Raw genomic sequence first — 14,381 nt, forward strand, 5'->3', positions numbered from 1 at the left:
CAGACCTCCAGGGGTTGGGGGGTGGAGTGATGTGGGTAATGATACTCTCAGATACTTAAGAGCAAGAGAGGAATAGTTAATCAGTGAAGAAAAAATAACTTCACATACAGAGTCATTCATCTACATTCTTTCAAATGAAGGATGCTTTTAAAAATTAGGACAGAGTTCACTCTTAAGAAATAAATAACATGGTATTCTCCAAACAGTATGAAAGGAAGTGCCAGGACATATCATATCATGCTCTATAATTAAATCTGTCATTTCCTTCTACAATTGGTCCTTATGTAAGTTATAGTACTAATTAGATAAGCCACTTCAATGACAGGTGAGAAACTTCTCACTAAAAATGGTGCACTGGGTAAATTCTTCTGAATTGGTCTTTAAAGTATTTCATACTATTCATATTTTAGCCCTTTCATTTCCTACATAAGTGTTTTCTGTGCTTTTGGGCACTATTTCTCAGTATCACTGAAGTGTTTGTTTTGAAATCAAGCCAAATGTTGTAAATCAAATGTATGTAAAACTTCATCCTTTAATGTAGCAATATCATTTTTCTTCATCAACGTATTCTACCAGGCCCCTAGATAGCATGAAACCTCCTATTAAAAAGCTGAAGAGCAAAGCTAAAACATGCCAAGAGACTTAATCTTATGGATAACTTTAGAATATGAAGAACTTGCTTCTTCATTCTTAATTTGCCCAGAGTTACCTGGTTTCTAATGGTAATCACCTCTTCACAATGAGGATCAAATTGTCTAAGAGATTGCAGCTGTTGTAGAACAAGGATGGACATAATGGTGCCCCTCCCCTGCCTGTCAAATTATTTGAATACCCTTATAACAAAGGCAGTAATAATACGTACATTTTTAAGATACGGAAACCAAGACACACGGGAAAATTGACGACTTAGAAGATCTGATTGAAAATTCAGCTGCCTGGCTTCAGAGCCCCCACTGTTAAACACGTATGATGCCATCTCTCTCTAAGACTTGCTAAGAAAGCATGTGGAAATAACGGCTTGTAAACAGTTTCTGAAGATTTGGTTAAAGCTATCGGTAGAGAAGTAACTTGGATGGCAGAACAGGAAATCACTTCTTGGCTTTAAACGTGGTGAAATGTGCCAAGAAAAGGGTGAAAATTTTTCTGCAGAAAATTTGGAAATATGGCTTAACAGAGTGAGGTACCAAGAATGGCATCATACTCTTAAGTCTGCCAGCAACCACTGGCTCCAGTTGTTTTATTAAACATGCAGATGCTACCCATTAATATCTATCCTAACCTGGAGTCTACAGTAAATAAGAGAAAACATGAATTCCTCTAAATTTCTGGTTCTCTATAAAACTCCAGAACACAATCCCCAAAAGACTGGTACTAATTTCTGTAATAATGCTTTCATTTTCTTTTCTTTTCTTTTCTTCAACTTTTCTTTGCCCTATAAGATGGAATGGCTATGGTAGAACAGATATAATTTAAAAGACATTTTAACATAGAAATTCAGTCAACCAAATAATCCATCAACATGTTATTTATTGAGTGTGGACCAAATGCCTTGCATAACGTTGGCAGACTGATGATAATTCTGGCATTCTTATTGACTTGCCAAGTGACTTTGTTTAATTACCTTAAATGCTAATATCCCATTACTCAATTTACAAAATGAAAGTTATATTATATTTGAACTAAAAGGAGCTATTTAAACTATAATCATTTGGAAATCAATTTGGGTTAAAAATGTTATGAATATGCAAAGTTTTAGTTTTGTTTTTGAAAATTCATCCTTTAATTTCTGGCATAAGAGAAGAAACCGTTATTATCCCAAGCAAATAAGTGGTATTATTCTTTTCAAATTTTGGTTTCTGCCACAGGACCATGTTAATGGGAGATAAGTTTCTCCACTAAGAGTTTCTGCTTCTTTTGACATTAGTGCACAATTTCTTAGGTGCTGTGAAATGTTTCACAGCATAAAAATCATCTGAATTCCTGTATAAATTGGAATACTTCTCAGAAACAAATAGTGGTTAATGGACGCAGAAAATCTATTCAAAAAACTATCTGCCAAAGTGGAAAAATTGTGGTATATATATGTATGTATGTATATATATATATATATATATATATATACATACATACATATATATAAAATAAATTCAATTAACTAAAAGTATAGAATTAAAATTGGCCTAATGTATTATGTATTTATTACCTATGTTTAAGTGTGAGAGAAGAACATAAAACTAAATTTTAAAAGTCTAAGACAAACATTGAGTTCAGATATATATTTTACTAATTACCAAATAAAATAGAATACCTGGTCAATGCTCTGGTTTCTTTTCTCAGAACCATACAACATGAAGGAAGGCACTGAGGATGACTAGAGAAAAGTGGTTTCTGTGGGATCGTTGATTATATTTAATTCTGCAGATCCTCAGCTGTCCTATTGAAATGTGTTAATGCCTGGCTGTACCTCATAAAAATAGTCTACTCTTGCTTGCTGATAAACTTTCGATCACTACCTTTCATCTAAAGATCAAAAAGTATCCTGAAAAGCAAATAAATCTATGATTTCCCTTTACTAGATAATAAATAGGAGAGAAAAGCTTGTCTGGGGCTACAAAGCTAATCAGGGGCAATCAGAACCAGATACTAAGATTCCCTTCTCACTCTTTATTTCTCATGACTTAGAAACTTTCCCTTATAATTCAGTCATATCTACTAGGTCAGTAACTAATTATTCAAAAATGCGAAGTTCAAGCTAGTTGTACGTCATGTAATCCACACATCAATAAAATTAATTCCTTCTTCAATAAAAGAAAAATTCAAAACAGAAGTCATTCAAAAACAGCATCTGAAAATAAAATTCCTTTGCTGAAAATACTTTTAACTTTCTCTTCCATATGTATTAACAACTGATGCTTGTTTTAACAACAGTTAAAAGACAAGCTTAATTTGGGAAGAAACTCAAAAATATCTTTGGATCATATTTTTCCCTACTATTTTTTGTGCATGACTGCTAGTTGAAGTTTATAAACAAAACATTGAAATGAAATCAAAGGGTAAGAGATCACTGCAACTTTGTCATGCTTTCTTATATTTTAAATTGCAACTCCTTTTCCCTCTTCCCTCAGTATGGGAAAACATTCTGTAGCTATATTTCCTGAAGAAACCAAAGTCCCTATTTTAAAACTGAAATCATTAGGCTCTTAGTGAAAAGCTACAAACAGAAAGTAGGGTCAAATGTATCAAGGTGCTTGAAGAAAGACACATTTCTCCCTCTGGTCCCTGGGCCTCACACTCTTTTCTCTCAGTACCTCATATATTTTCTTCTCTGTATGGACTAACCATTGACTTCAAAGAAAAATCATGCAAAGGAAAGGATTTGCAGGGTGTGGAAAGAAGCAGGAATCTGGCTCCACATATTCTGAGAAATCTACCCACATGATTAGTGATTAACAGCTTGAAGTGGCAAGATGTTAAGATGAAAGTACACAAATAATTAATGGACGGGAATGGTGGTGACTGGAGATTTACTTCCCAAAGGCAAAAATCATAAATACAAGTCCAAATCTTCATTTCTATTATCTAGGACTTGGGTTTCACAAGTGGACAATTTTCATCCCTTCTTTAGAGAAGGGAACAATATCATAAATAAAGATGTCAAGAAGGGATCAAGTCAGATTTAAATCAAATGTTGGTATTTGAGAAGCAGCATAAGTATCTCTTCCAAAAAGATTTACAAATGAAATGATGTTCAGTGTGAGAATAGGGACCTCCCTAGATATTTCCCTCCTTCTACTTCCATGCCACTTCCTCATTCATCCTCCTCCTGGTCTCTTCCTTCACTGTCTGTTTCTGCCTGCAGCTCTCCTCCACACACCAACTAAAACAACACTAAACAACACACCAACTACAACACACTTCAGTCAGGTATCTTGTCAACTCAAAAACTTCCAGCTGTGACCCATAATGTTTAAAATAGTGTAATTTAGCATGATATTCAAGCATACATGCTAGTCTAGCTTACTTTTCCAAACCCAGGCCATACTCCTCCTCCTCAGGTACTCAGTACACTAGCCCTACATGATTGCCTGTCCTTATACTTTCTCACTTCAGTACCTTCAGCCACTTTGTGTTCCCCTGACTTAAGTACTGACCATACTACTACCTGTATTTTCACACTCAACTTTAGATTGCATACTCCCTAAACCTGGTTTGATCCTCTAAGCTAGAAATGAACTCTCAACCATAACATAATAATACTTCTGACACAGAATTGTTCCTATATTACTTAGCAAAATGGATTTTTTAAAGCGAGTTTCAGTTGATTTCACTGCTGCTGTATTCAATATAAATAAAAGGGAAAAATGCACATTGCATATTTCATTCACATAGATTTGGGTAGGAATCTCAGCTCTGTCCATTATGTAAGATAATAAGAAAAAAATAAGTTCTTTAACTTCAGTTTCCTCGTGTAAGATGAGTCAATCCAATAATGCCAATCTTATTAGAATTAACTAAGCTTTGTTTTAGAACTTGGTGCATAACAGTCGCTCAACAAATGTAGCTTTCATCATCAAAAAATCTACAAACAATAAATGCTGGAGAGGGTGTGGTGAAAAGGGAACCCTCTTGCACTGTTGGTGGGAATGTAAATTGATACAGCCACTATGGAGAACAGTATGGAGGTTCCTCAAAAAACTAAAAATAGAGCTATCATATGACCCAGCAATCTCACTACTGGGCATATACCCTGAGAAAACCATAATTCAAAAAGAGTCATGTACCACAATGTCCATTGCAGCACTATTTACCATAGCCAGGACATGGAAGCAACCTAAGTGTCCATTGACAGATGAATGGATAAAGAAGACGTGGCACATATATACAATGGAATATTACTCTGCCATAAAAAGAAATGAAACTGAGTTATTTGTAGTGAGGTAGATGGACCTAGAGTCTGCCGTACAGAGTGAAGTAAGTCAGAAAGAGAAAAACAAATACCGTATGCTAACACATATACATGGACTCTAAAAGAAAAAAATGGTCCTGAAGAACCTAGGGGCAGGACAGGAATAAAGACACAGACGTAGAGAATGGACTTGAGGACACAGGAAGGGGGAAGGGTAAGCTGGGATAAAGTGAGAGAGTGGCATGGACATATACACACTACCAAATATAAAATAGGTAGCTAGTGGGAAGCAGCCGCATAGCACAGGGAGATCAGCTCGGTGCTTTGTGACCACCTAGAAGGGTGGGATAGGGAGGGTGGGAGGGAGACGCAAGAGGGAGGAGGTATGGAGATATATGTATATGTATAGCTGATTCACTTTGTTATAAAGCAGAAACTAACACACCATTGTAAAGCAATTATACGCCAATAAAATGTTAAAAAAAAATGAAGGTATTGGGGTGGCGAGTCAGTAAAAAAAAACAAAACAAAACAAAAAAAAACAAATGTAGGTTTCTTTCTCACTTGTTCATCTGTACATCTCCCACAGGCTCCTTGATAGTAGGTGCTCATTTAATGTTGTGTTGTTGTTGTTAGAGGGGATTGGATATTTGTATCCAGTGTAGGTGGGAGTAGATAGAGGATAATCCTATGTAAACCAATTCCTATAAAGATGGCTTGGGTCTATTATATTGAACATTTCTTTAAGTTTTCTGAAGCTTTTCTAAAAATATCTCCATAATATATTCTGCTCATAACTGGTTGTCACCTCATTATAGTATCCACTTCTTTTTAAATATTGTCTTATTTCACAATAGGTAAAACAGCAGACTCATAAGCTAAATCAAAAAGTATAACCGAAGCAAGTAACAACAAAATTCTAAGTGTTCGATGTTAGATGATATAAAAATGAACAGACTTTCTTTATATGTTCTAAGAGGGCTATCCATGTTTTCCACTTTGAAGAATGTTATTTTTTTTAAAACTATCAAAATAAAGTTGCCACCCAGACAAAGGCAGACCCTCTTTTGTTAACAATTTTAGCATTATCCACTTTAGGAATTATTCTATTACTTGTAATTCCCAACTGGCCTCTCCTTGCCTGCAGCATACTCTTGGGCTGCATTCCCCCTATCCTCAGGAAACGCAGTCATTTCAACATTAGCCAAAATGAAATATAATTACAAATGTAAATCTCCTGCCAAAACTTTGCAATGCATGCCAAAAACAAATAGACATTGTCTATGGTTGATCTACTGTTTGGGTTTTCCACACTGTGTTCCCCATGCATAAGCACAGATGATTCCAGGTAACCATATTCTACTTCAGCCCATCAATAGTTTGATCTTTGAAAATGAAAGTCCTCAAAATATTAGCTGTCATTTCAATTTATAGTCAAAATCCCACAAACCAGCAATGTCATATAAGAATCAATTTTAACATGACCCATCTCAAAGGTGATAACCTGCTAGATTGAACTTTTTTTTTTCACCTCTTCAGAAATCTAACATAAATGTTCTCGAACTGACACTTCCCACACAGTGTTGTTTTCCAAAAGGGACACATCACAAAATTGAAGAAAGCCAGGTGGGACTGATTTTTCTCGTCATTTTGCAAATTCTTGGTGCTTTCAACCTTTGTATTACATTGGAAACTAGATTGGAGGTCTGATAAATGTCATATTTAACTTATCTCAAAAGATATAACTGAGATATATCTCAGTTCTCTGTCTTACATGATTAAAAAAAACTATGTCTACTGTCTGGGCATTTATTCCATTCTTTTATTCCCCTGTGCCCACCTATGATGCTCACTACCTTCTCCCGTTGGCATCCCAGCCACGACAATGATAATACAACCAAATACAGATGTTTCCTCTTGCCCTGATAACAACAGAAAACTTCCCAAAGCAGCAAATGAAACCTCTAAACTTCCAGGCAATATGAACTCCCAAGCAACTCCTTCCCAACCTGTAAATTCTGGGGAGAAAATGGGAGACTGAAAGGAGCAGTTCTACAGCTATAATCAGAGTCACACAATTTTTGCCTCCTTGGCCCTGCAGTTTCAAAAGGGCAGGCATCCATACCCAGAAAGAATGAGACCTTAGGAGAGAGGCTTTCTCTTTCATTTTTTTTTCTTTCATTTTTATAACATGCATATACTCAGAGTTTAATCTGCCTTCTCCAAATGAAAACCTGTATTAAGTCATAATTTGGCCCTGAATGTTGACTGAGTGATGTGGGGTAGTGGATTGTCATGGAAAATTGTCCTCTGGAAAAAAAAAAAAAAAAAACATGTCCCTGCTGTACTGACCATCACTTTCCCCCCTCTCTTCAGCTTTAAATTTATCCAAACCAGCAAAGTTCAGCCAGTGTTAGCATCTCGTTCCCATCCCACCATCCCTGACTATCAGGCTAAGAGAGGGGGCTGGATCAATGGGGAGGGGGATGGAAACAACAGAGGGGATGCTAAGTATCTTTTTAAACGCTTTTCAAACAGAAAGAGAATGTCAAAAGAAAGCTAAATGAGAGATTTACAAAACCCATACCACATACAGAGTTAAGGAAGGATGCTGGGAATAGGGTAAAGAGAGAGCGTTAGGAAAAGGAAATGTTAGCAAGAGAGAGTTAAAGAATAATAATAATAAGGAAGAAAAGAGAAAACTAACCTGCATAGGGGATGGCAGTGGGAAGCAGGAGGAGGTGGAGGAGGACGTGCTGCAGCAGTACGACTGGCAGAAGTTTGGTCACCCACATGGTGCTGCTGGAGGTGCTGGCGGATCCCACTGGCGATGCCTGGATGAAAGAATCCTGTTCCGACTCAGTGCCTAGAAGAGCCCGGCGGCTCTGAGCTGCTTTTTATTGCGATGAGCTAAGTTTGTTGTGTGATTAACTGGAAAGATCTAGGTCTGAACTCCCTCTTACGGTAAGAAACTGTTTAACAACAGCCCTTTACTCTCTTCCACCCCCCTCCTTTTCCTCACCACCCCCCACCCCCCAACAGCACCAAACAGATCCCAGCTCCCCACGACCCCACCCCCACTCTGCTGAGGAAAGAAACTTACAAAGAGAAGGTCACCTGGCCTGAGGCCAGCTTCAATTTGGAAGTTGGAGCTCCAGCTCCCAGTGGCTCCTATCCGAGCAGGGAAGGGAGGAGCAAGGCTCAGCCCAATAGCTAAATCAAGGCACAGGCAGAGGACCAATTCGCTCAATGTAAGCAGGAAAATACACGTGTTTACATCTCTATTTGGGAAAAGAGGAAGGGGAAGCAGCATAAGAAGAAAGCACAGCACTGCCTTTCTGTCAAATGTGCGTCAGCTCCTAATCTGTCTAGTTCCACTACTAGAGCAATCCAGGGATTCCAAACACGGACACAGGCTCCCCAGGTGGTCAGAGCCCGGGAAGGAGGGGGGAGGCAGGCCGGCAGGCAGAGCGCAGACAGGTCCAGCCCAGGTAGCGAGAGGTCCGGTGAGAAAAGGGTATGATATTGTAGGGTAAAAATAAGTAAACAAGCAAAACAAAAGCACCCACAGTGTCAGGCAAGAAAATTGCCCCTGCCCAATGGGCTCAAAGCAGGTAGCTTTTTTCAGAAGCTGAGCTAAGCTCCCCAGTCACCACAAAGGTACCAAAAGCACATAGAAGAAATTTGTCTGGTTTGGGGTCTGTGATAAAATCTGGTCATGTACTCCTCTTAAAATGTCTAAGACATTGGGATTACCCACTGCCTCTTCCTGACAGATAAATGTGGCACGGATTACATGTCCTTGTGCACACACACACATACACACTCACTCACACATGTGGGTAACTTCTAAGACTAACTTTCACGGGAAATCTCTCAAGGGGGTTGAATTCATAAATAATTCACACCCCTCTCTTCTCTAGCTCCATCCCGCCTGCATGCGCTCAGCAGCCTCCCTAAATCTAAGTGGAGAGAAGGCGAGCTTGCATTGGGGTGGCGGCGGAGATAAGGGACAGACACTTGTTATCTAGAGATTTGTCTTTGCACCTTGAGGTGATGCTTTGATTGCTTTAGGTAAGAGCTTGCTTGATTTTTAATGGATTTAGGGGTATAGTTGCCCCTGTGTGTCTCTGAAATGGGTACAAGTAGGAACAGTGTCTCTATCCACGGAAGAAAGGAAAGTGGGCATAATGTGGAATGTCTCTGGAGCAGTGTGCAGCTGTACAGAGATGGTAGTGGGTGAAATTAAAACCATCCACAGAACAGCCTTCCCTGCACAGTTCTCATTTCTCATCCTCCAGTTCAGTCCACCCCCACCTCCAGAAAGAACCTAAGGTTGGGGGAGAGCTAGAGAAGCTAGTGATTAAGAACTAGTTTTGAGGAATCCACTTCATCTTACCTTTTCCTATTGTTAATCCTTCTCTTTGATCATTTTCTCCTTATAGAAACAAAACCAAGCAAACTTAAAAATCATTTGTCAGCCTATTTTACTTTCCTTTTCGCTTTCTATTACCATTCTCAATTTCAGTATATTGCGTGACCATGATTCTGAATTGCCCCATGGTATCTCCTGTGCTTTACTAGGGATTCAGACGCCTTTTAAAGAAGCTAGATTTTTTCTGTAAGTAAATTCTTATAGGTAAAGAATGAAGACCAGTCTTTCTATTTGTTTTCTCTTTCTCAGAGAAAACAGAATCAGGGCCATAAGCATAACTGCAATTATCATTATAGCTTGGGGCAAAATCTATCCTGGATAAGAGATTCAGGGCACTGAAAAGAAATTGAATAAACTTATTTAACAGGTCACACATTTTCACAATTTTTTATTGGCACATTAAATATAATAAATGCTTAACCTTATTTAGAGTTATTTATATTTCTATTTTGACAGGTTATTTGGTTTATCTATATTGAAATGACAGCTAATATGCATTGAGTTTTTAGTGTATGCTAAGCATTGTACCAAGTACTCTTAAAAAGATTCTTATTTAATCCTTACAATAAACCTACATTAAAAAGAATTATTATAATTCCCATTTTATAGTTGAGGAAACTTAAGTAAATTATTTTTATTCTTAAATAACTTGTTCAAGATCCCAAAGGAATAAAGATTCAGGTGGGAGAGTTGAACATTGTTGGTCACAACCCATAGGATGGGGTTAACTTCTGTAAACCTCGTAAGAAGAACCACATGTCTTTTGTACAAGATTATAATCACTAAAATCAGCCTAAGACCAAACATAGGAGATGCTTAATAATAATTTAGAAAACAAACCAAAATATAAACAATTTAAAATTTCCCAAAACTATGATAAAATACACAAATAAAATAATAAATTGTGCTGTTATTTTACTTTGTCTTGATAATACATTCTCTCTTTCTTTCTAAATTATAATAATGATGTTTTCCCCGTGCTCTGCTCTTACCTTTATACTCCTTAGGTGTTAAACTGTGTAAATCCCCAAAACTGTTTCTGAAAATTTTTTGATGAAACAGAAAATATAAGGAGAATACTTTAAATGCTACAATTTGTGTAATTACTTAAATACAGGATGGATACTCATTGCCCATATAATATCATTTTAAATCTTTCATAACTTTAAGGTCTCTAGTATTCCATGTAAACTGGATTGATTGAATGGAAAAGTGTACGCCACTGGAGTTTTTTTAAAGCCTGCACTGGGTTCCCCCCCAAAAAGAAAAAAAAAGGTCCTTGTCGTCAAAAGCCTCCTGTTTCTCAAGCACCAGTGATGTTTGCATCTATTTACATCAGAGTGAAACTGATAGGACTTTGTGCTCTGCAGACCACTGATGAGTTCTGCACTCTTGGACTAGTCATTTCATTTATTAAGTGATTGGCATATACGTGGTACCATTCTGTTTGCTACTACTACTCCTGTAGACTCAGTTTAGTCGTATGCCTGGTTTCAAATCCCAGTTACTAATTGAGAAAGTTAATTAATCTCCCTAAAACTCAGTTTCCCTACCACTAAAGTGGGACACTCTGTACCAGGTATTGATACTTGGCTCAACATTTCAAATGTGTTATCTCACTTACCCACCCACCCCTGAACAGAAGCTATATAAGTATAAGAGGTAAGTATTATTATTGTCTCTGATTTACAGATTTAAAAAAACTGAGATTTAGAGATGATAAGTAACTCGCTTTAGGTTAAACTGCCAATAGCATGCGATTCTAAGCCACAGCTATCCAGGTATCAAGTCACTGCTATCAAATACTATGCCACACTGACAGATCCAGATTGAAAGATTTCCAACCTTCTTCCTAGCTTTCAAATTTCCTTATTCTACTTATATGAATTCTTTAGTGGTCACTATACTTTTATGCAATTCTTGCCTTCAACATAAGAAAAACAGTACCTGTGTCATCTTTGAGATGGCTTATCTTTCCCATGCAACCATATCTTCTCATTCTTTCCCTACTTATTTGTTCCACCCTCTAAATGGTAATTTTTCATCTGTAGGCCTCACCACTAAACAATCGTGTTGATTACCTTTAATGTAGGAAATATTGCAAAATTCATTATGATTTGTACTGATTTCCTTTAGATAATACAGCTCATTTCAGAGCATGTATATAAAGTGTTGGTCGACACATTCATTAATTTGCCTTGACTTATATCCGGGGTGCTACCATCTGAATGTTTGTGTCCCCCCCAAAATTCACATATTGAAATCTTAACCCTCAAAGATGATAGTACTAGGAGGTAGAGTCTTTGGGAGGTGCTTTGGGAAAGGGATTAGTGCCTTTATAAAAGAGACTCCAGAGAGACTCCTTGCCTCTTCCACCATGTGAGGACACAGCAAGAAGGCACCATCTATGAACCAGAAAATAGGCCTTCACTAGACACCAAATCTGCTGGTTCCCTGATCTTGAAATTCCAGCCTCCAGAACTGTGGGAAATAAATTTCTGCTCTTTATCACCCACCCACTCTGTGGTATTTTGTTGTAGCTACTCAAAAAGACTAAGACACAGGTACCTTTAACAGTAGCTCCTAGTGAAGGAGTATATGTTCTAGGGATAGAAAATGGTTATTGGGTAATTGCTTTTCAGAAAACAAAATTTAAAAGTGTCTAATGTCTAACACTGAGTACTAGTTCAACAAAAACTTTGGATCAGATAGAAAACATTTATAAATAAGTGAAGCAGAATCAGAAAACAATATGATAAAAGTAGGCATGATAGCATGTTTATTTGAAAGTTTCTTCAAGACAGGGTACAATGGCCATGTAAAAACCTCACCCTGTGCTGTCAGCATGTTAGCCACAAGCCATATGTGGCTATGTAAAAACTTAAGTAAAATTAAAACTAAACTTTCAAAGTTGCACTATCAATGTTTCAAATACTTAACCGTCAAATGTATGTCACTCCCGTCGTGAACAATGCAGATATGGAATATTTCCATCATTGCAGAAAGTTCTATTAGATATAAGAGGTCATTTAAATGTCATTTTAATGTGATTGTAGGCTCAAGCAGAGAGGTAGAGCAAAACAATGACTGTTAAAGATGAAAGAAAAAGAGAATACTAAAAATTAATCTGTACGTTGGTGACATTTACTTTGAAATCCCCCAACTTTCTTTCTATTAGTATTTTACATAGTTTGAACAAGTATAACAGGACTCCAAATTACTTTGTCTTTTGAACAGAAGACAGGTCATTGTTTGGAGAATATGTCAGGCACACAGGACAGACACAAGCACAGAAAAATTTGTCATGAGAAAAAGTTTTTAAAATAGGTATTTTTAACAAAACACCTGTCTACTAAGGAATGTGATACAACCCATACATTCAAGTATAGGGTCTCTGGGAATGTGGCAGGTCTTTGTCTATTACATTTTTTTAAAAAATGACCTAATTGAAAACCCCTGGCAGGACTTTAGGATGCATTATAGATGTAACGTAAGGTTTTTAAAGTTAATTCAACATTGATTTACCACTAAAAAGATTAATGTTTACTCAATCAAATCATAGGTTCAACCCTTAGCCCTGACTTTTGCCACACTTCCAGGGAATCTGCTGCAGAGTCTGTGGTAAGACCACAAGGCAACATCCAGGAAAATGACAGTAAGATCATCACAAGGTAGGAATGGTCAAGTGTGTAAAAAAGCAGGGTTATTTTTTCTGTAGAAATGTATCATACATACTTAAGCAGAAATCTGCATTTTTCTTCATGCAGTTCATTAATGTCTATAAAGCAATAGCAGGGTATGTTAGAAAAAATTCTTCTAAAACCAAAAGGACAGTCATGATTAGAGCTGTTCCTTGCCTTTGGGGAGTAAAGAGAAGATAGGCATTGAGAACACCAGGAAATCTGAGCTAAAACTAAACTCTATGATGCTGCATTTTCAGTTTTCTTTTTTGAGCCGTGAGGGGCCATTCTTTGAATCCAGGGGGCCTAGTTAACGAACACTGATCACCTTGCGTTTAGAGGCCAGCTTTTATGTATTTCCAGGTGTTGGCTGCTTTGTTAAATCTGGAGTGCCCCCAAACTTATAAAGCCTAAGCATTCCACACCTGGTACGTTGGACACTGGCATATTAGTAAAATGTATGAATTTAGGGAATCTTGTCTTTTTTCTGAGTTTAGAATCCAACAGTGATAAAATCATTAGTGTAAGAAAACAAATATTCACAATAAGGAATTTTTCAAAGCAACTGTTTGATCCATTTATTTTTTACATCTAAAAAGCCACACAATAAAATTGAGGTTTCCTTTTTATTATATGTACATGTTGCATGTTTATTGTGGTCTTGGGGATATCTGAGGGCAACTCCGTTTACCAGATGGCACTCAATACCAGGAATTATATTTCAAACTTGAGAGAAAAAGGCTTCACCTGGTTGAGTACTGCTTTCACATGAATGTGGACATGTGTGTGCTGGGGGGTGCAGGGGGGAGTGTTTTTTCCTTATAATATTCTATACTGTACATAGCTCATCTGGTCTATTGGCCCTACTTATGAGTTAAAGAGCTATTTAACTAATGCTATGATAGCATGGTCCCATATAACATAATAACCTTGGTAATTTTTTTAAATGACTGAATTTCTATCTAGTTTGTTTGTAAGGCAATGGGGTTTAGGTTGTTAAGCAAGCTTACCCTTAAATTCCTAATCTATGAGCCTGGGACTCCTTACTCTAAATGGTAGGGTCCTTGGCTGACTTCTTACCCCTTTCAAGTTTGGGAGTATTTGTACTCACTGGACCCCTGGAGACTTTATAGAGCCAAATCCATCAGAAACATCACTTTTTACTGGCAATGCAGCGTTGAATATGAGGAGGCAAATTCATGGTTCCTGAAACTTTTTCTTTTTTAATTGCTAAATTTATATGCTTTTTCAGTTCACAATATTAGGGGAAAATAACAAAATTATGTAAAATGCCAGCCTTAAAGGACAGATGAAGTATGTTGCTGGATGCTTTAATCTAATCCTGAATGAAGGGAGAGAA

At 37.2% G+C, this 14,381-nt stretch overlaps 1 protein-coding gene across 4 annotated transcripts in view; it reads right to left on the reverse strand.

Annotated features, from left to right (window-relative positions):
- The window catches only part of HGF (hepatocyte growth factor), an 80,480-nt gene extending 72,622 nt beyond the window's left edge, over positions 1-7,858 (reverse strand). For all 4 annotated transcript variants that reach the window (XM_061197654.1, XM_061197655.1, XM_061197653.1 and 1 more), the window contains exon 1: positions 7,614-7,858. In XM_061197654.1, the coding sequence (XP_061053637.1) occupies positions 7,614-7,701 (88 nt within the window). In that variant the 5' untranslated portion in view covers positions 7,702-7,858. The remainder of the gene's footprint in view (positions 1-7,613) is intronic.
- Positions 7,859-14,381: the final 6,523 nt, after the last annotated feature.

The sequence above is a fragment of the Eubalaena glacialis genome, chromosome 8, assembly GCF_028564815.1.
Source record: "Eubalaena glacialis isolate mEubGla1 chromosome 8, mEubGla1.1.hap2.+ XY, whole genome shotgun sequence".
Taxonomy (NCBI): Eukaryota; Metazoa; Chordata; class Mammalia; order Artiodactyla; family Balaenidae; genus Eubalaena; species Eubalaena glacialis.